This window comes from Hippopotamus amphibius, chromosome 2, assembly GCF_030028045.1.
Source record: "Hippopotamus amphibius kiboko isolate mHipAmp2 chromosome 2, mHipAmp2.hap2, whole genome shotgun sequence".
NCBI classification, from domain to species: Eukaryota; Metazoa; Chordata; class Mammalia; order Artiodactyla; family Hippopotamidae; genus Hippopotamus; species Hippopotamus amphibius.
The window spans coordinates 193,940,958-193,962,982 of NC_080187.1; the positions used below are offsets into that span (position 1 = coordinate 193,940,958).

General features: G+C 35.8%; 1 protein-coding gene across 4 annotated transcripts in view; it reads right to left on the minus strand.

Annotated features, from left to right (window-relative positions):
* The window catches only part of DMXL2 (Dmx like 2), a 168,689-nt gene that overhangs the window by 8,915 nt on the left and 137,749 nt on the right, over positions 1 to 22,025 (minus strand). For 3 of the 4 annotated variants that reach the window (XM_057722411.1, XM_057722414.1, XM_057722415.1), the window contains exons 24-34: positions 20,886 to 21,961; positions 19,761 to 19,952; positions 17,665 to 17,741; positions 16,016 to 16,146; positions 13,951 to 14,199; positions 11,031 to 11,209; positions 6,850 to 6,980; positions 6,296 to 6,381; positions 5,669 to 5,870; positions 4,714 to 4,831; positions 730 to 792 (exon numbers count right to left, since the gene is read on the minus strand). In XM_057722411.1, the coding sequence (XP_057578394.1) occupies positions 730 to 792; positions 4,714 to 4,831; positions 5,669 to 5,870; positions 6,296 to 6,381; positions 6,850 to 6,980; positions 11,031 to 11,209; positions 13,951 to 14,199; positions 16,016 to 16,146; positions 17,665 to 17,741; positions 19,761 to 19,952; positions 20,886 to 21,961 (2,504 nt within the window). The remainder of the gene's footprint in view (positions 1 to 729; positions 793 to 4,713; positions 4,832 to 5,668; positions 5,871 to 6,295; positions 6,382 to 6,849; positions 6,981 to 11,030; positions 11,210 to 13,950; positions 14,200 to 16,015; positions 16,147 to 17,664; positions 17,742 to 19,760; positions 19,953 to 20,885; positions 21,962 to 22,025) is intronic. The other variant, XM_057722413.1, reaches the window with a different exon arrangement.

Here is a 22,025-nt window from a genome sequence, read left to right on the forward strand (position 1 = left end):
GAGATCTGTACATCCCGCAAAACTTAAAAGGAGGACAAGAAGAAAATGTAGCAGCAGCACAGCAGCAAGAAAAAAGGTACCAGTAATTCTAGTGTGTTGAAAATTATCTGTGGAATTAGCTTAGATTCGCTGATGCCCTGTAATCACCCCAATTACAAAGATTTCCATTGTGATTACAGGATACTGAGTAACTGTCACAAAAGACAGCTACCGTAATTTTCATTAGTATTTATAACAGTAACGTGTCTCTTATCTCTTCCAAAAGTGCACAAAGATACAGCAGTAAGAATGTAAGAGAAAAAGACACAGAAAGACAAAGGAGTCATGTAAGAAGTGAAATATTTTTTAAATAAGGGTGATGAGAGAGGAATAAGAAGTTGGATAGAAGAACAGTTAAAAAGTAATGAAAGATTATTGATGAGAAGAAGGTGTAATGCTTAGAGTCAAAGGTGATGGGGAGGAAAGAAGAGGCAGAATCAAGAAAAAGGGAAGATAAAACATTCATGTTTAAGATGATGGGGGGAAGGGACAGAAAGAGAAGAACTAACAGCAAGAAAGATCAAACTGGACACAGGGAAGCACCTCCTATCCTGTGCCACTGAGGTCTGTGGGAGCAGTGAGCACTCCAACGAGTTAGCCAGCTGGGCAGGTCATGGTTAGTATCAGAAATGAGGGGTTAGATCCTCGAACGCTAAAGAATGAGCTAAATACAAGAGCGTAGAATACTACCTTGATGTGGGAATCTTCTGCTATGCAGTTTTGTTTGACCTGCTCCACATGTTCTTCTATAGACTAAACACCACCACACCGTCACAAACACAAAACACATGCATGAAACGGAATTATAAAAAAATGAAAATTTTCAAACTGAAATGGTCACTCCATCATTTAAAGATGGTAAAAATGAATTTGCAAGTTTTAAAATGAATTTAAGAGCACATCAAGAAAAAAATTAAACTGAGTAAAACGTGACGTCATCAGATAAAGCACAACACAAAGCAAAACAGGCAAAATTTAATGCATTACATATATAAGAGCAATTTCAAAATAAAAATTCATTATTTGTATGTCAGTTATGTAACTTGGAAGCTCTAACTTAAACTGTAATCTCTAAAAATAAAACCTACTTGTACAAACAGATGCATTCTCTACTACACAGATTCCTAACCTATAGGGGTTTCTTTCAAATAAAAAATACCTAAGAACTACGAGGGTGAGTCAAAAATTATCCGCACTCCAGTTATATTAAAACTTCTGTTGGCTGCACTGTCTTATCAGTGCTTCCCATTCAAGGCTACTGTCTTCCCAGTCACTGCTGTGCAGGCGTGCACATGTTACATCAGTTCATTTGTAACCGGGGTGCGAGCAAAAATGGATGTCCCACTTGTGATTTGCACACAAGAAAAGCAGCGTGCAGTGATTCTTTTTTTGTGGTCTGAGGGTGTGCACATCCGCACACTTCTGCCCACACTGCTGACACTGCAAAAAGTTCCTTTTGAGGTGTTAAAGCATCCTCCCTACAGTCCTGATTGCTCCATTGGACTTTCACCTGTTTGATCTCCTGAAAGCAGCCCTATGAGGACGAAGATTCATTTCTGATGAAGAAGTGAAGACAGCAGTGCATTTGTGGCTCACGGCTCAGCATAAAACATTTTTTAATGAGGGAATACGAAAGCTATTGACAGATGGATGAAGTGTATTGAAATGCAAGGAGATTATGTCAAAAAATGATGTATTTGTCTTTTCTAAAAGTTAATTAAAATAAATTCTACAGCCAGAGTGAGGGTAATTTTTGACTCACCCTCGTATTTTTTTCTAAACACAGATGAAAAGTACTGATAATTATTTCACTCTTATTCATAAGGACTACATCCATGAAGAGAGACTCAAGGATTAGAATTCACATCAACCATTTACTATACATAATCTTATGATTTTTCTCCTTTTAAGTAAATGTCTGATGAGATGAGGCATGGGAAAGAAATCACACAAATAACTTGCTCCTGGGTGATGACACACCCATTAGGGATGGCTAAAATCATAAGTAATAGTTCTGCTGTGCTGTGGAAACCTCTGAAGATTTGGTCAGAGCAATACACTCCTCTTAGTAATTCCTGAAGTGCCTGCTTCTCGTTAGCCAACAGGACCCAACTCCCCCCCACCTTCTGCAAGTGCCTGTGCGCTGGTGCGGCCGACAGTGAAGGAGTGGTGCACGTGCTCAAGGGCCAACTCAGCAAAAGCCGAACTGCAGAGGAACCTATTTGCCTTTAATCAAGTGGCTAAGTTTGTCACAGTTATCAGTTTCACAAAAACTTATTTTGTGGAATAGTCTTCTCTAACATAGATACTCAATGAGTAAAAATATCTTCTGAATATACCTAAAATTTCAGCATTTCTCAGATTTTTATTTTTATTAATTTTTTTAATTAGCCAACATTTTAGCATTCTTAGGATTATTCTGCCAATTTTGCTACTTAATCAATTCACTGAATTTACCAAATTTATTGACCACCAATATACTGTTTAATAATCTAAAAAGATAAAACACTGTTATTAGATGGGTAGTTTTAATAAATTCTGCATATTTCTGACCTAAGTGACCAATTTTATTTTGCCTTAAGAGCTTTAACATTGTGTTCATAATGTTTTTTCATAAATGAAAACCATTTTTCAGCAGATCTGTGCTATTCAATACAGTAGCTACTAACCACATGTGGCTTTAAATTTAAACAAAATAAAAAATTCAGTTCCTCAGTCACACTAGCCACACTTCAAGTGCTTAGTAACTACCTGTGGCTGGTGACAACTATACTGTACAGAACAGATATAAAGTCCCATGAGCAACAAAGTTCTACTGGACAGCACTGAACAAGATATTAATTTCATTCAACAATTTAAAATTCAAAGGTACAAAAGGGTACATGACAAAAATTCTTCCGTCCAAACTCCCAGCCATGTACTTCTCTTCCTGGAGCCAACCAACACTTACACAGCATTTTAAGAAATGTTCAGTTTTATCTCTGTCCCACCTCCCTGTACAGAGAGCATCTTCTTGTAGAAAAATAGAAAAGAACACATAGCTGGGGCTGCTGATCCCAAGAGCACAGAGATGGAGGGGCATGAAGAAGTGGAGGTAAGGGGCCGGATCGGGGAGAAGCTTGGTTAAGGAAGAGGGAAACCAGAAAGGAGACAACAGATCCTGAAGAGCAAGACGCGTCTGAGGGTCCAAGAAACCTAGACCCTGGCTTCCCACAGCACTCTGAGGCTCTGATGATCCAACAAAACAAAACTGCTAGAAACCTTATGAATAATTAAAGCATAGTTTCAAGAAATCACTGTGTTTAATAATTTGAAGAACTAACACTCAGAAAATTGATCCTTCAATGAATTGGCTTTCTGTGAATAACAGAGCCCTAACTGAGCAAGAATCTTTTATTTTAAATAAGTTTCTTAGATCTCTATCTTATTTTATGGGATTTGAACTCAGTATCACTATAGGAAATGCAGTAACCAATGGATTAAATGAAAGAGGAAACGAATTTGGCTCTGATTCCCCTAACAAAACCCTACATCAATAATTTCAATACCATTGGGGTCTTCTGTTATCAAAAAAGCTTATAAGACACAAAAGAATCTCTACGGTTCATTCCTCTAATTCCTCACTTAAGTACATAATTTTTAAATCCACAGAAAAAATAGGAGACTGTTCACAAGGACTGACCACAATGACCATCCAGGTAAGTGGCTGAGTAGTGGAAAGAAAAGAATGAATCCGGCCGGTTCTGCTGAGCTAGATATGCGGAACTTCTGAGAAGCAGGTCTATATCCTGCCTTGGGAAATGGAGCCACAGAGACTGAGCCTCTCGGCTTTCACTTTTCTAAGTGAAATATAATTCATTTTTCTTTTCTCATAGTTTTTGTTTGCCAAATCTTTAATCATATCTGACACTCCACTCTGAACACTCTCCAAACTGCTCATCACCTCATTAAATAGCCAAATGGACTGAAATGCTTATATAAAATATCTGTGTACCTCTCATTTTATAATGAAGAGATCATTTTAAATTCTAAAGTGCCACTCTCTCAAATTCATGATTCTTCTTCAACCCTGTATGGCATTACATTACTAACCTATATTTAGCTTAAAAAATCACCATGCAATGTAGATTCTCTGCCTCACTTTGTAAAAGCAATCTTCCTTCATCTCATATTTGGTTATTTCTGCAGTTTAATCTCTGTAACAAAATTATCCTGAATTTGTTGCTTCTACAGTTTATCCTGTTCATCTTTAAATGCTAAATAAATATAAAGCTTTTAAAGGGTTATGCTGTATTTTCAATTAAATGATATTCAGAGAATCATAACATAGAGTATACTCATTTATGTATTAAACTCCCCAAACCATCCCTCACAATGTTTATTACATGTAAAAGCCCGATGGCAAATATTATAAAGGACATACCAACTTTCACTTGATTATACAGAATTTACCAAAGGACCTATGTTGTTTCACTGTTATGAAATAAAACTTTTAAGTTTTTATCTTAAAAAAAAATTCTCCATAGTTTGTTAAACTATTACCTATGATGTATGAAACATAATAAAATAAGTTCCAACCAAAAGTAAATTTCAAATAAATCAAGTACTGGCTTCATTAGAAATGTTAAAGAAAACAAATGAAAATTACAAAAGAGAATTTTTTCCCCAAAATACCTCACTCTGCTTTCTTTTCTTAGTAAAAATATATCTAATAAATGTCTCTTGAAGTACTTCTTGTTTAACAAGGAAATGCCAAAGTCGTTTGACTGGAAGCGCAGAAGAATCCCGGGATCTAGTTAAAAAAATAAAAATAAAAAAAATCAACATATCACACTATTTTAGTCTACAAAAAATTTTTCATTATTTGCAGATAACTTTTTAAAAACCTCCATTATTGCAAAGAAGATACAGCATTAAGTTTAATAAAATTTTATAATTTATTTCACTTTTATAATTTTTAGTTCTACAAATCATTCCTTCACCTAGAAATTAATGTTCTAATTACAGATTCTCTAAATGGACAGATTGAGCTGAGAGTCAAATGAATTTCTTATTATTCTCTTTTTAAATTATACTTTAGATTGGTTCTGTTGGTTACAGCATATCACCAATGACTATAAAGTCCCACATTTCATTTTTAACAGCCTAACAAGCTAAAAAGTCTTGCTCTTGCAAGTTTATGAGAAATACTCTAAATCATGGCTGGCTGCCTCAAAGAAAGCATGCTGCTTATCAAAAGAGGCCTCGACGGACAGATATAAGATCAAAACATCAATAAAAACCTTAATGTGTTTATTATTAAATTACTGACAAAAGGTCAGTAGCACCTTGTTTGAGTATGTAGACTGTTATCCCAAAACATTTCTGTTAAGAGTTCCTAAAATGATGACAAAAATAAAGGTTTTGTCCTGATTATAGAATTAATGTCTATTGAAGTATAGGTAATACGGGAAAAATAATTTTCTATCCAGATTTCTGATATTTTCCTTGGCATATACTGCTAGAAATAGGATTGCAAGTTCAAAGTTATGAATGTTTTGAAGGCTACTGGCATATTATTTTGCTAAACTGTCTTCCAAAAAGGTTAAACCAAGCTACACTCTCTTTACCATTATAAGAGAATTCTTACTTGAATGGAGTATTTTCAGGTTCTAGCATTGCTTTATTTCGAAGAATAGCTGGTCCAGCTCCTACTGAAAGGTCAGTTGGATATGTGTTGATATAGTTGGGGGGAGGACCTTCAAATTGATCCATTTTCTCTTGCAAGATCTGCTCCCAATTCTCCAGGTTTTTAACCACAGCGATACCTAATGGTGATGTTACAGGCAATTCTAAAATGTAATAGAATATGATATTTTACTTTGATTAAAAATGTTGACCATCACTGCATATTTACAAAATTCAAATCCTTAGAGCCAAAACTTCTGAAAATACAAATAAATCTGAAAATATTAATCTAACACCATTTGGATTCTTAATGCACTGAATGAAACAAGATCGGCTTTCTTAAAATGAGCTGAGAAGATGTTTAGTTTCTCAAGGCTGGTTTCCTGCTTTTTCTTCCAACCTTCCAGGTAGTCAGTGATTCTTGCCAAATGAATTCAAACCACGGATCGGGAGCCTAAGATAAACAAGACCTCATAACATCTCCAATGTAGTATTTTTTTTAGTATCAAATGTTCTTTTGGATTTTGTAAAGAGAAACTTGATGATAATTTGTTACATTTAATAACTAATTTTCAAATTCCCAACTTACCAGAGAATTCCAATCCAGCAATGGGAAAGAAATTCTTGACATTGTGAAGTACTAGCTTAACCATTGTCAAATGCAGAAGAGCCCAGCTGTTCAAAAGGGACAAAAAAAAAATTCTCCTTAATTGAAAAATAAAACCATGAGAATACAGTAATGATCCCTGTCATATATTTAGCCCAATCTCCCACCCAGAAAAAAGGCTGTTTTTTTCTAACAACTTGCTATTAAAAATTAGTACCTTTGTAATCTCTGAAAATAAAAGATATGCAACAATGTATTACACTTGCACTATCTGAAACACCTAATGAAAAGACACTTACCACACAGCCACATGGATATCAATAAATTATGTATTTCTTCTCACTAAAAATGTTTGCGCCAGCTATTCTTTGAAACTGGATGTGAAATACTCTACTACCTAGGAATGCACCTCAAAGGTACAGAATTCCTAACCTGAAAACATGTCAAATCTTGTATAAATTCATACTTAAAACGAGTAATATCAGGAACTTCTACAAAAGAAAAGGCAAAAAGAAAGAGAGGAAAGCCTTATTTACCTATAGGAGTTAGGGTCTTGGTGCTCTTGTATCTGTATATCTGAAAAAAAAGCATCATCTTCTTCTTCATCACTATGAATGCTTTCATCAGAATCATATATAACTCCACTATCAGACAAAGGGAGAAATGGCTGCAATAAAATGTGAAGTTATTTTAAATGTATAATTGGGTTATTTTTATCCTAACAATATTGGATATTTTAAATGGTGTCAACCTAAATTAAAATTTTCTTATGAAAATGATACTAGACCTAGGAAAGTCAGGAAAACCAGGTTAAAACTCTCAGATTCAATAAAATAATTGAGTAGCTAGATACGACACAAATATTTTTTTAAATCAATAGTCTTTTTCTCATATATCAGCAATAACTAGTTCAAAAACTCTAAAGAAAAAAGGTGCATTAAGAAACATAATACCAAAAGAAAAACTTTATGAAAACTATGAGGGCGCTGCAGTGAAGGAAATTACAAATCCTCTAAAAGCTAAATAAGGAGACTGAAATCATGTAAAAACTATGACTCTTTAATTTATGGGTTTTAGGTAACTGCAATAAAAATCCCCATGGGGATTTTTCCTTTTTTGAAACTTGACAGTGATTGTAAAGTTCACAGGGAAGAAAAAATAGGTAACATTAGCTGAGAAATCTTTTTAAAGTGAAACATACCATTTCTCAGTGGATATTAAAATAAGTAATTAAAAATAAGTGCAGTCTAGCAATTGATCAATGGAAAAATATAGTCCGAGAAGAGTATATAAATAAGAAATTAATATATGAGAAAGATAACATCTTAAGTCGTTGGGAGGGAAGGAACGACAACTAGTGTAAGTGTGTCAACAGAAGATAAAGAGGGCACCAAAGTCTGATCCTCACTTCATCGCAGATAAACAGGAAAGTCACAAATTAAAAAGAAGAGAGTTAAAAGTTAAAAAGAATGAGGAGGAAGAGAAGGTGAGGGAAGCAAGGCGGAGGAGAAGATAACAAAAGTAAACATTTATTAATGGAAAAGACTTTCTGTGCTTAAAAACAATGTAACAAATCATTTTTTAAAAGGATGGCTAGACATGACTAAATAAACTTTTTAAAACGTCTGTATGTCAAAAACATGAGACTGTCATACAGAGAGAAGTAAGCCAGAAAGAGAAAAACAAATACCGTATGCTGTATCATATATATGGAATCTGAAGAAATGGTACTGATGAACCCAGTTTCAGGGCAAGAGGGGAGATACAGATGTAGAGAATGGACTTGAGGACACGGGGCTGGGGTGGGGGGTGAGGGAAAGCTGGGACGAAGTGAGAGAGTAGCACAGACATGTTTACACTACCAACTGTAAAATAGATAGCCAGTGGGAAGTTGCTGTATGACAAAGGGAGATCAACTCGAGGATGGGTGATGCCTTAGAGGGCCAGGACAGGGAGGGTGGGAGGGAGTCATAGGAGGGAGGGGATATGGGGATATAATGTATAAATACAGCTGATTCACTTTGGTGTACCTCAGAAACTGGTACAAGAGTGTAAAGCAATTATATTCCAATAAAGAGCTTAAAAAAAATAAACAAAATTAAAAGGCAAACTAGAAAAGGTATCACAAGTAAGATAAATTGTTAATATCCTTAATAAAGAGTTCATTAAAAGTAAGGAGAAACATTCCAATTCCAATAGATAATTTTGTTAAGTAAATGAACAGTCAGTTCTTCAAAGTAGAAAACCTAATGACAGTAGGCTCATTAACATTTCGATATCACTAATAGGAAATAAAAATTATTTAATCAAATTAACAAAAATGAAAAAGTAATACTTAATGAGGGTAAAGTCAGATGCATGCTCACTATTCTCAAGAGAGTATAAAGTCAGTAATCTGGAGATATATGTCAAAAGCCTTTGACCCAGGACTCCTTAATGAAATAATCAGAACGTGAACAGGCTTATCTAAAAAGATACTAATCTCAATTTATAAAAATGTAAAAATAAATACAGCAAATACCTGATAGGCAAATGGTTATGTGAACTATAGTATATTCATCAAACTGAATAGTTATTTGGTCACTAGAAATGATATGTACCTAGAAACAATGACAAATCCAGCAGCAATGAGCACCCATACACCCACTTGTGGTTTCTAAACTATCACTTCCCACAGAAAGGAACCAGGTTCTTTGGAGGTTTTTCTCAATGTGGGGCAGGAAATGTGCAAAATTAGCCTAGAATGACTTACACTAGAAAAAAAAGAAACTCAAAGACTACTGGAAGAGTTCTCAAAAAGATTCAGGAGCCAACTGGAAGAGGTTCTCGCTGGCAAAGATGGGACAATCTAAACGTGCATAAGAATAATAACTGCATTGGATTAAAATACATAAAATATGTTTAAATCCATAAGATCATAACACTAATAACAAAACAAAACTCACTGGCTTCCTCTGAAGGATGCTAGAGAATCAACTCATCACTCTGAAAACTGCTACAAAAAGCAAAGAATAAAGCATTTACCCTGTCTTTCTCTTTCAAAATGTACTTCAGGGTAACCAAACAGGATGATGGAAGAAAGTATTCTAGCAAAAAAATGAAGACTAAATGAGAAGGTTTCATTATCATAATTTTAAAACTCCCTAAATTTAAAATAATAGATTTAGGCAAAGATCATCAACTAACATCTCAAAGAGAATGTTTCCTGATGGAAATACACAAAATCACCTACAAAGTACTCCCTGTACTCCCCTTTTCCTATCACATCAGAATGGAATCTGATAAAGCCTCTAAATTTAACTTTCACTTTACAAAAAAACAGGAATCTGGGGAACAAGGTCAGAAGACCAAACATGGGGATGCCATCAGCAAAAGCCACTGATAAATTTTGAAGGACAAATTTGGGGACAAAAAAGGGGAGAGGGTAAATTTGACAAAGTGAGATGGAGGTAAAACCTACAGATTAAAAGAAACTTAAGACATGTCAACCAATTGCAATGTATGAATCTTATTTTGGACTCTGATTTAACAAACCAACTGTTCAAAAACACAAGGTATAGTGCGGAAAAATGTGAACACTCTAGATACTTGATATTAAGGAGTTGTGTGCGTGTGTGTGTGTGAGAGAGAGAGAGAGGGAGAATGCTAGTGTGGTACTGGTTCAAAATCCTTCTTTTAAAAAAATAGTGAGGACTTCCTAGGTGGCGCAGTGGTAAAGAATCCACCTGCCAATGCAGGGGACACCGGTTCGAGCCCTGCCCTGGGAAGATTCCACATGCCACGGAGCAACTAAGCCCGTGCGCCACAACTATTGAGCCTGTGCTCTAGAGCCCGTGAGCCACAACTACTGAGCCCATGTGCCGCAACTATTGAAGCTCACGTGCCTAGGGCCTGTGTTCCACAACAAGAGAAGCCACTGCAATGAGGAGCCTGTGCACCGCAATGAAGAGTAGCCCCCGCTCGCAGCAACTAGAGAAAGCCTGTGTGCAGCAACGAAGACCCAATGCAGCCAATAAATAAAATAAATAAATAAATTTATAAAAAAAAAATAGTGAAATATTTATGAATGAAATTTCATAATGTTTGCATTTGTTTCCAAACAATCTGGGGAGTGGGAAGTAGTATAAATGAAACACATGTAAAGAAGGAACACAGGTAAAGAAGGAAACCTATCAATAGAAGGTAATGTGCTCAAAAAAACAAAGTGCAGAAAAAAACACACCCAGCACTGTACAAAATGGGACTATGTCAGATATGGTCACCATGAGTATTCTGATTCCCAGAGAAGTTTTCTCTGCTTTGAAGAAACAGAGATATGTCATGGGGGCTCGTGAAACCCATGGCCTTATGAAACCCTCAAATATCCATCCATCTCCTTCTGCTCTAATTTCATGCTGACTAAGGGAACTACTGATAATCAGAAGAAGGGAAGCTAGATGGTAGACACAAGTATTCCAGTCCCTAGAAAAGAATGATACTGATTATATGTTAATAAACTGACTTCTGATTTATACTTAAGTCCCATATGATTTTAATTTGTCTCATCCACATCAAGTATCTGATCACTCCTGAATGTTTATTCAGCTTCTGGAGTTGAGATTAAATGTCTAAACTATGGTGATTCAACCCAGAAGCTGCCCCATCATTCCTTTGTGACGCAAACGTAAGACTTAATAAAACAGACACACGTAAAGCTTGCATTCCCTACGCCCCTTACCTTTGCAACAAAATAATCCCACATACTAAGTTCAGGAGGAATAAACTTTTCTTTGTAAGAAGGTCTTTCTGCAGGCACTGGTGGTGGGGTAGCATCCTTTACAGGTCTTCCAGGGACCAGCATTCGCATGTTAAACCTCCTACGGTGTTTATCTATGTCTTCAGAGGGAACAGGAGGTGCTGAATAAAGACAGGAAAAAAAAAAACCTCTTATTTTCCATTATTAATTCAAAGAGTTAATGTATCTTTTCATCCTACTCTTGCCATGTTTTTCCTTTAGACTAAATTACTTACATCTGTGCTTCTAAACTTTTCTAGTTACTGCATCAGTTTTCCAGCAATTGTGGCAGAGAGACAGATGAGGATAGCGTATAAAAGATTAACCTGCAATGAAGCAGCCTATATGCTATACAGAATAAGGATTCAAGCGATTCTATATACAGTGTAGTAAATAAATGGTATATTCAACAAGTAGTAAAGAGAGTGCTTGAGTGATTATTTCTGGCTATGTTGTTCACGAAAGATTCACGGAATGAGTATGTAGGACATAAAGCATGCCTTAAAAGAAAAGCAGAAGCTCAATGTGAAAAGAGGAAGCTGACACCAGAAGCAAATGACCAATGGTTTGGCTAAATGAGGAGTAAACTTCTCTTGCTAGACGGGTGTCAAGGAGGGGAATAACGACAGTCTGGAGTTAGGCTGGGACGAGCCTGTGGATAGGAACTGCTCATCCCAGGGGCAATTCTCATGAAAGTGTCTTGGACGAGGCACATGATGAGGCACCGTCTGCATGATGAATCAGAGAGGAGGGTGGAAGGATCTGACATAAGAGGGGCCTAGTATGGTGGGTGGTAAAGACTAAGAGGAAGTGTTAGGTACAAGAAATACTTAAAAAATATATCAAAAGGCTTCAGAGCTAATTGGATATGAGAGAGCCAGAAAGAAGTCATCCTGGTCCTCTCCTGAAGCTCCTCGTCACAGAAAATGATAATTCTATCTCAAGTTCTCTTCGATGCATATGACCGCTTTTCACTCTGTCCATCACTAGGCTAAACCACTTTTATCTTTTTTTAATTGAGATGAAATTTTTAAAGCGTACAATTCAGTGGCATTTAGTACATTCACACTGTTGTGCAACCACCATCCCAACCTAGTTACAAAGCATTCTCACCACCCCAAATGAAAACCCCATACCCATCAAGCAATCACTCCCCATTCCTCCCTTCCTCTAGCCCATGGCAACCACCAATATGCATTCTGTCTCTATGTATTTACCTATTCTGGATCATATAAATGGAAGCATGCAACGTGTGACTTTTTGTGTCTGGCTTCTTTTACTCAACATAATATTTTTGAGGTTCATGCTGGTTATAGCATGTGTTAATACTTCATTCTCTTTTACGGCTGAATCACACTCCATTGTACTTACATACCACATTTTGTTTATCCATTCACTCTTGAGGGTAACCCACAATTATCTTTTAAGTGGGCTATTCCCAGAGCCTCCCACATGGGCTCCCTACTTTTATTCTTCCACGCAGTCTATTCTCCACAACAGCAGTTAGAGTGGGTCTTTTGAAAACCTAAATCAGATTATGTCACTCCTCTGCTTAAAACCCTGCAGTAGTTTCCTATCTTTCTTCAGAACAACAATGACAGTTTTACATGACCCATAAAACCCTAGATGACCTTGCCGAGTCATTTATTTTACCTCATCTCTGACCACACTCCCACGGCTCAGGACAGCCTCTGGCCTCCACTGTAGTTCCTGGGAAAGGTCAAACTAGTCCTACCTCATGACTTTTGCACTCACTGCTCCATCTGCCTGAAATGCTCTGGCCCCAGATGTCTGCACGATCTGATTCCTGACTTCCCCAGCACTCTGCTCAAATGCTATCTAATCAGCAATGCATCTTCTGACCACCCGAACTAGAGGTAAGCTTCAGGAAGGTAAGGCATTTGTCTGTTTCATTCACTCCCATACCCCCAAAGCCTGGCATACAGAAGGTGTAAGTGAATGCAAAGATGAATACGTACTCAGAGGTTTAAGCATGATGGTTTGATGAATGAATTACTATGAAAAAATAATAGAAAACTCAGGAAGAGAAAGGAAGTGATTTAGAAGGAAAACTTTTAAATTTACAGTGGACTACAACTAGGTAGGAATATGGAGATTATGAGTCATCCACATATAAAGGGAGTGGAGACAACAAGTAAGATCAGCTCCCTTACTTTGACTCACGTAGGAGCCTGTTCATCTGATTCGATCTTGGGCAGTAAAGACACAGGTTAGAACCTGTGCCATTTACACTCACTGTGCCACCAACTCCTCATCTGTAATATGACCATTTCTAATGATGAATTGAGACAGGCAATTTCTGTGTTTCAGCTCCAAGATGGAAACCTCTCCCATGGCATCAGCCTACATCTTACCATCCTACCATCTCAAAAAGTGGGCTAAAAAATATATTCCAGTCCAGAAGAAAAAAAAAAGTAAACAGAAAATGGAATTTAAAAATCATGTGCATGATTGGGACAGCCTTCTTCTCTATACTATAAACTTAATCTGAAGCCAACTGCTGGTATACTCTGTAAAGATTATGAGGATTTATTTAAATCTTCTTCCTCTAATTAAAAACTATCCTTGTTCCATGACCTCACTTCCCTTGTCTCCTTGCTTACCTTTACCTTTCCTTTTTTCCTTTTTATCCTCAAATTTGTCCTGGTTTATCAAAAAATGTTAAACTGAAATTATACTCTTTATTCTAACATGAGTTTAGTTATTTATTATCCTAACAAGAGTGATTACACATTAAATATCACTGATTTTCAAAATAAAAATTCTTAAAACATTTTAAAAAATCTTCTACTTTCACACTGGAAACTATAAACATACATTACTGGTATCAAATTTATCTTACCTGAAATATTTTCAGACTGTCTTTGAGGCTTCACAACAAGTTTCACACCTCCTCCAAAAACAGCAGCCCACATTCGATTGTTTAATGGGTGGGCTGCAAGTCGAAACAATTCATTGGAGGAATTTGTGGCAAGAGCATGTATCAATAAGCTTAAGTACACAGCAACAACAGCTTCACACAACAAAATGTTCAGTTTTGGCTGGTCTTCATCTTGGGCTGAACTCAAGAGATTAATAAGTGAACTCACACCTGTAGGGGTATATAATATTATAAGAAGTATATCAGCATAAAGCTCCAGAAGGAAAAAAAATCCAAATTTGCAGCTTAACCAAAATTATGTATCTATATTATACTATAATATATATATATATATAAGTGTGGATATATATATATATATCCATAATTTCAGCAACAAAATAAATTATAGGAATGGTTTATAACCTATAGAATAAAATAAAAATCCATTCATCCATACCGATGTAATAAATAAGTGAATAAATAAATAAAGAGAAGAGAAGAGAAAGCTCTTCCTTACAGTACAGTTTCAACTAAGAAGCAGAAGGAAGGAGAGAATTAGAAAATCACCATCTAGTAATCCCCACAGTAATATCTGATTCAGGCAGGAGTCATCACTGGATGCTGTAATTAGTGGGTAAAAGCACCATATTTTACACAATCTCAAAAATTCTCTTCAAAAGATACTTACTAATTGCAAAGGAGAAGAAAGTAACTTTACAAGGAGAAATCTGGCAGAAACTACCATACAAAGTGATCACAGATAATGACACCAGTAATGGGACCAAGTGGCATCACGTGCCTCTTGATATTTTGCACTGAGAAGGGTACAGCATCTCTTCATGACCTGAATCTAATATTAAGAAGACATCAGAAAAACCCAAATGGAGGGACATTCTTATAAATAATTGGCTAGTACTCTTCAAAAATGTCAACATCATGAGAGACAAAGAAAGAAGGAGGACTACATATTAGAGGAGATTCATGAGACAATACAACTAAATGTTACATGGAAGACCTTAGTGGAACAACAGGTGAAACTAAAATCTATAGAGGACAGTACTGTATCAATATTAAGTTGCTGAATTTGATAACATTGCTATGGTTATGTACAATAAGAGAATGTCTGTTTTTAGGAAAGATAAACAGATATATTTAGATGTAAAGGGGCATCACGTCTGCAACTTATCCTCAGATACTTCAGAAAAAAGTATACATATATTCACACAGACACAATAAGTGAGTGAGAGAGGAGGTATGAATGACAAAGCAAGTATGGTAAAATGTCAACGTTTGGGGAATCTGGGTGGTTACACAAAAATTCTTTGTACCATTTTTGAAACTTTTCTAACTCTGAAATTATTTCAATAAAAAGTCAAAATGACAACAATATGTTTTGAGAAACTTATGCATAAATGAATTTTAAATACACACATTGAGTTTCTCACTTCCTTCTACTGCCACTCTTCACAATGATCACTAACATGTAACCACAGAGTTATAAAGCAAGTAGAGTAAAAGGAGGAAAGGATATTAAGAGAGCGGAGGAGGTTTGAAATAACTGATATGGAGAGAGAAAGAACTAACCGGAGGAAGAGGACTGGTGGACACCATGACATATGTGCCACAGAATGGTCACTCCTGTCCTAACATACATCTACACCCCTGAGAACAACTGTATTCTGACATACCTGTGAGAAAAATCTCTGTGCTACTGGCTCTCTAAGACTCTAATTCAGGATGTTTAAGGATAAGAAGAAACATGATGTGCTCACCCTTGTGAAGGATGTTAAACCTTGCTTTTTTATGTGGTCAACACAGCTGGTTTTTGAAGCCTTAACTTTCTGAGTCTTCAGACAACATTACAGTACTTAAGAATTCCTAATCCATGGCAGATAACATCATCAAAAACAGACAAATAAAAAACTATTCACCAGATCCACAGACCCACAAACAACAACAATTAGGAAACCAGATGGTAGCTTTGTAAAAAGGAGTTGCCAAACAGAAGGTTAAAAAACAAACAAACAAAAACCACTCAAATTCTCACCAGGCCATTGAGCAGGAGAAGAATTTGGTGTTGCATGTTCTTCAATGCTTTCAGTCCTTAGTCTTCGACGATCACTTAAAAGAAGCCCTTGATAAGCCATTCCTGTAAACTGGTTTCCTTCTGTTTGACTGCTAAAACAATGAGGTTCAGTTATTTATCGTTCTAATAGAGGTGACAAGAAATTATACCTTAACAAGTATTTATTTTAGATAACTGTAGCAAAAACAAACTCTTAAAACTTGAGTTCACTGTACTAATAAAAACTTATTTCAGAAAGTTCTTTAAATTAGTTACAAATATTTACTGATAGTTTTTTAAAACAAAATACCAAATTTTCTATTTGGGCAGATGACTTTTAGTCATTAAATCCTTTTCCAAATGCCACTTAATATTTAAAAAATTTTTCTACATTTACTCCTTTGTATTTTTTTTAAAGTCTGCTGTAAGGAGGCTAGTGTTGGTACTAGGATATATCAGAAAGTTACAGGGCACTATTTTGTTGCATTTCTTAGTTCTGTAAAGCTGTGCAAGCTCAACTCTGAATGAAAATATCAACTGAAATCTGGAGAATCCTATTTTAGAAATACCTAATCATAAAGCCAAATGTGCCCGAATATTTACTTTCCTCATCTCTATGAAGCAGGGGAAATACAATAGAAGAAAATAAATCTGACTCCCTGGAGAGTCTATCACAGCCTAAGAACTAGAACATTTAAACAAAATTTATTTGGATTCTCATCTGGCACCATTTTAAGCAGTGACTGATATCAAACAAGTTGTCTTTTATCATTAAGATGACCACAGTGAACTAAATATACTCTTTTTCCTTATTTATATTTCCAAGTTTTTGGAGTTACTTAGACATGGCCTTATTAGGCTAACACCAGAGTACAGGCCATTTTGAGAGAGTAATTCCCTATGTAATAACATACCTTCCCACAAGAGATGGCTAAATTTATAAGAAAAAAAATCTAGACATATGTTTAATATAAATTTAATGTGATTCTACTTCTATTACAAACTTTTCATTTATTAATATAATTCATTTAAATCTAGGTCATCTTTCAAAGTGATTCAATTTCTTACTACTTATACTGCCTTAGTCACTAAAATACAAAGTATACACTGATAAAGGCAATTAGACATTTAACAAAAATTCAAACCATTACATCTACTACTATCACTTCTAAAGACTTATACAGAAATGGGTGAGTAAAACTGCTTTTCATAATGCAATGTTAGGAATGTACTTTTTCATTTTTCAAGAGTTTTTCCTCTTTCAACTGAAAACCAAACAAACAGAAACTAATCTAATGCTAAAAGGAATAGTTCCTAAGGAGGGAAAAATTAGAAAACTTCATTTTATAAATTACTTTGGATAATGAACACTTCTTTTCTTGAAAAAAAAAAAAAGATGGTGATGACAATTTTCCTTTACAATTTGTCATTTTCTATGTCTCTGTTGTTATTAGGTAATAGCTAAACTAAACAAATAATTATTTTATTTCTTATTCTCATCTATTAAGGTACACACGGCGGTCACAGTTGAGGATTTTTCAGTCCCTAGGAAGCAGAACCTTAATATAACTCTGGAACAGTTTAACGTTTTTGCCATATTAATACTATTTGGGTGATTTTTTTTTTTTTACCTGTAGCTATGACTGTCACATAATGCTTGGTAAATTGATGCAGAAAGTGATGCTGCTAGTGAATGAAGTGTGTGAACCTAAAACCAAAACAGCCACAATTACATTTTATACTAACATTTCTATGTAACAGTAGTATGTTAACGATCAGAAAATACCCAGGTAACTAGCACTATGATAAGATTAGATCCTACGTGAGACTACTAACTCCACCTTAAAGCTTCTAAAACATAACTCACCCAATTTAATACGTATGCTTACAACAAAGCTGATTCATATGCATCTTTATCAAATATTTATTACTGTGAGCCTACCATTTAGCAGGCCCTGAGCAAAGTGCCAGCGTTCACACTGCTGACTGTCCTAGCCCACTAGTGAATAGCTTAAATAGTAATACTCAAAAAGAGCAGGACCAAAATAAGCAGAGAACTTTCAGAGCTTTTATTTAAACTTGACTTATGAAATTCCCCTTGATAAAACTAAAGACTTGATCTCATCAATAAGAATGAATTAAATGTTTAGAAAATATATCAATCACTGTCTGAAATGGTTAATTTTCCAGAAAGCAAGTAATCCACTTAGTACTCAGAAGTAATGCGGTCTTACCATTTTAAATTGTGAAAGTTTAAAAATTATCAATAGAATATAAAATCCACATCCTACAGTGCCATACTGGATCAAAATTCTGAGACTCATATAATCTTAAAATTTGAAGGGATCCTGGAAATAGTTTCATACTTTTTGAAAGCTTACCCAAATTTCTAGGAACTAGAAATGTTTACTTAGATCTTATATGCATTGAGTGCATTTTCTACATTTCCATATTCACCTATCAAATAATTTAAGTAATCTCTGCTGAAATACTGATACAGATTAATTCATGCTATGGATCAGAAGTCTCTAATAGGATGATATGACCAGTAAACCTTGGGTCTTTCAGAAAAATATACTACCAGAGATTAAATGTGCCTTTCAAACAAAAAAATTAAAAATAAAAATGTTGGGGACCTGAAATGACATCAGCCACTGGAACTGGAAAAAGTATAGTACGAATACACTTAGGCCAGCACAGTGGAAGTTTGGTCAACTCTCCAGATCCTGCCACACTCCCTAGTGTTTCTCAGAATCTATCCATTTTTAAGTTTTCAGCATAAGCTATAGTTTTAATTTGGGGTAGTAACTCTGCCAAAACTCTGATTGCCCCAAACTACTGCACAGCCTCCAACAACACACAATCATCAGGGAGACAGTAATGAGGGTATTTTCTCTGGGACTATTTCTAATCAATCATGGTTTTCTCAAAGATACTCCCCACACTTATATTTTCATAATATCCTGGCATGTAAGCAAACAGTTATAAATATTTCTACTTAATGATTCATTTAAAGGAGATGGAGAATCCAAAGGAACATTTGGCAAGAATACTGCCTAGAAAAGGAATTTTATTATCAAAAAAGTATTTGCCTGTCTTACAGGAAGATAATAACTTTTCCACAAGTAAGAAGAAACTATCATATTAATTTCAAGTATACAGCACAGTAGTTCAATATTTTTATAGATTATCCTCCCCTTTAAAGTTATTACAAAACAATGGCTATATTTTCCTGTGCTATACAATATATCCTTGTTGCTTATCTATTTTATACTATGAACTTAGTTTGTATCTCTTAATTCCCTATCCCTGACTTGTCCGTCCCCCCCCCATGCCCCACCAAAACAGACACACACATACTAGTTTGGTAACCACTAGTTTGTTTTCTATATCTGTGAGTCTGTTTCTGTTTTGTTATATACAGTCATTTGTTTGTTTGTTTGTTTTTAGATTCCACATATAAGTGATAACATACAGAATTTGTCTTTCTGTCTGACTGACTTCACTTAGCTTAAACTCCATCCCCGTTGTGGCAAATGGCAGAATTTCAAGAATGCTTACTTTCAAATTACATTCATTGGACAAATAGTCTTGAACTGATCAGACTGAGAAGGCAGCAGATAAGAGTACTCTAAAATATTTCTTATAAGTTCAAATTGGAAGACAAGTATAACATATTTACCTTCTCAGTGTGTGCAATACCAAATGATCATAAACTTTACATTACCTTCACATCTTCAATACTGGGATGAGGTGGTGTTTTCATCTGAACAATAGTATAAAGTATATCATGGATGTGATTATTTAAGTACAATACAGGATTAGCTATCACTGTTTTTGTTGAAGCAATACTTGCTGAAAGCAGAGGTAGGGTGGTAGGCAGTGGTAGTGGAGACTGGAGCTGCTTCACTGTAGTTTCCTGTAAGTGATAGATTGTTTTTTCCAAAGTAGTTAAAATGAAGGACAAAAAAAGCAATTAATAGTTATATGATAAAAATACTGGCAGTAAACATTTGAGTAAAAGCAACATGTTAATGTTACTTGCTCACTCCTTCTACAAAAATTGATTGTGTACCAGGTACTATGTTAGATGCAAAAGATGTAAAAATGAGTTTGACACAGCTGTGCTCTCAAGCTTTTAGCCTATTCCTAATTACCAAAACTTTTGTCTAAAAAGACCACACAGAGTGTAAGTATGTGCCTCCTATGAACAGAGGAGCTGATCACATTAAGATTAACTAGTGGGACTTCCCTGGTGGCACAGAGGTTACAACTCCACACTCCCAATGCAGGGGGCCCACATTCGATCCCTGGTCAGGGAACTAGATCCTCCATGCATGCCACAACTAAGAGTTCACATGCCACAACTAAGGGGCCCACATGCCACAACTAAGACCCAGAGCAACCAAATGAAAATATTTAAAAAATAATAAAATAAATAAATAAAAATAAAATGAGTACTAACACTTAAAAAAAAAAAAGATTAACTAGTAAAAAGAATTTTACAGGACTTCCCTGGTGGCAGAGTCATTAAGAATCCACCTACCAGTGCAGAGGACATGGGTTTGAGCCCTGGTCTAGGAAGATCCCACATGCCGTGGAGCCACTAAGCCCTCAAGCCACAACTACTGAGCCTGCATGTCACAACTACTGAAGTCCACACACATAGAGCCCATGCCCCGCAATGAAGAGTACCCCCTGCTTGCCACAACTATTAGAGAAACCCCACACACAGCAATGAAGACCCAACGAAGCCAAAACTAAATTTTTTTTAAAAAGGGCTTTACAACTATAAATGAGTTATTGAAATTATTAAAGTAACCAAGATTGAAAACAAAAGTAAAGCTGATACCTGCTGTGATTCTTGCAGCAAAAATTTGAGTTCCATCCTTACTGAGGCCAGACCACCACCTTGGGCCCCATGAAGGCTACAGTAACTAAGAAACACTCTAAGGAGATCTTGGTTCTTCTGCAACCACAACTTCCGTCTTTCTGCATGCTCTCGTTTAGCCTGTAGTCTCCGCCTCTCTATCTGGTGCCGCTCATAGGAACCAATATCTGGTTTGTCCACCATTTCTTCCCGATCCAGAAGATCACTCTCTACTTTGGAATATGTATCACTGGCATATCCTTTAATAACTGATTCATGATTACATATCTCATGCAAGGCAGCAATTTCCTTTTCAAGCCAGTTATAGAGTTGAAATCTGAGTTTTCCTCCATCTACTTCATAACCTGTAGCCAATGTTCTGAGTTCAGTCATAAGGATCTTTAAACAAGCTCTGAATTTTAGTTGTTCAGCAATCACATCAACTTCAGTATCAAGACAATCCTCTTCCTGAGGAGTCAGCAACACATCAGGGTCTGGGGCTTTTGGATCTTCTTGTCTGTCTTTTTCTCTGACATCCGTACTTTTCATTACTAAACCATGAGCATCTTCTTCCTCTTCTTCTAAGGCACTATCATGCTCTTCACCCCAATCAAGAGTAAGAGGTTCCTCTTCTACTTTTACTATTGGTTGACTCCAGTCAATCTGTGATGAAGTTACGTTTGACCAATCAATGCCAGAACTTCCATCACCATCACTGAGAGTTTTTGATTCTGAAGGTACATCATCCATCTTTTTAGAAATGAAGCTGGTCTGATCTTTTTTTGAAGGTAAGGCAGACACTTTGGTAACTTTTGGAATTTTGGAGAGTACCTCCAAGGCTAAAACAGGACATCCAACTTTAAAATGAGCATTTGCTGTAGTAAAGAATAATTTTCTTTCTATGAGGTTAATTTTATCAACAAAGTTCTTCTCAGTTTTGAGACCTAAAGTTGCCAAAGTTCCTTCAGGGGAGGCAAGGTTTCTTCGAATAAGTAAAGGATGAGTTCGAAGGTAGTTGTAGAAACTAAACACCACTGGGTTACAAGATTTGATGATAACTATAGAAATCAAACAGATACAATCACAAGGTATTATGTTAATCTGTAATTATATTACAAAAGA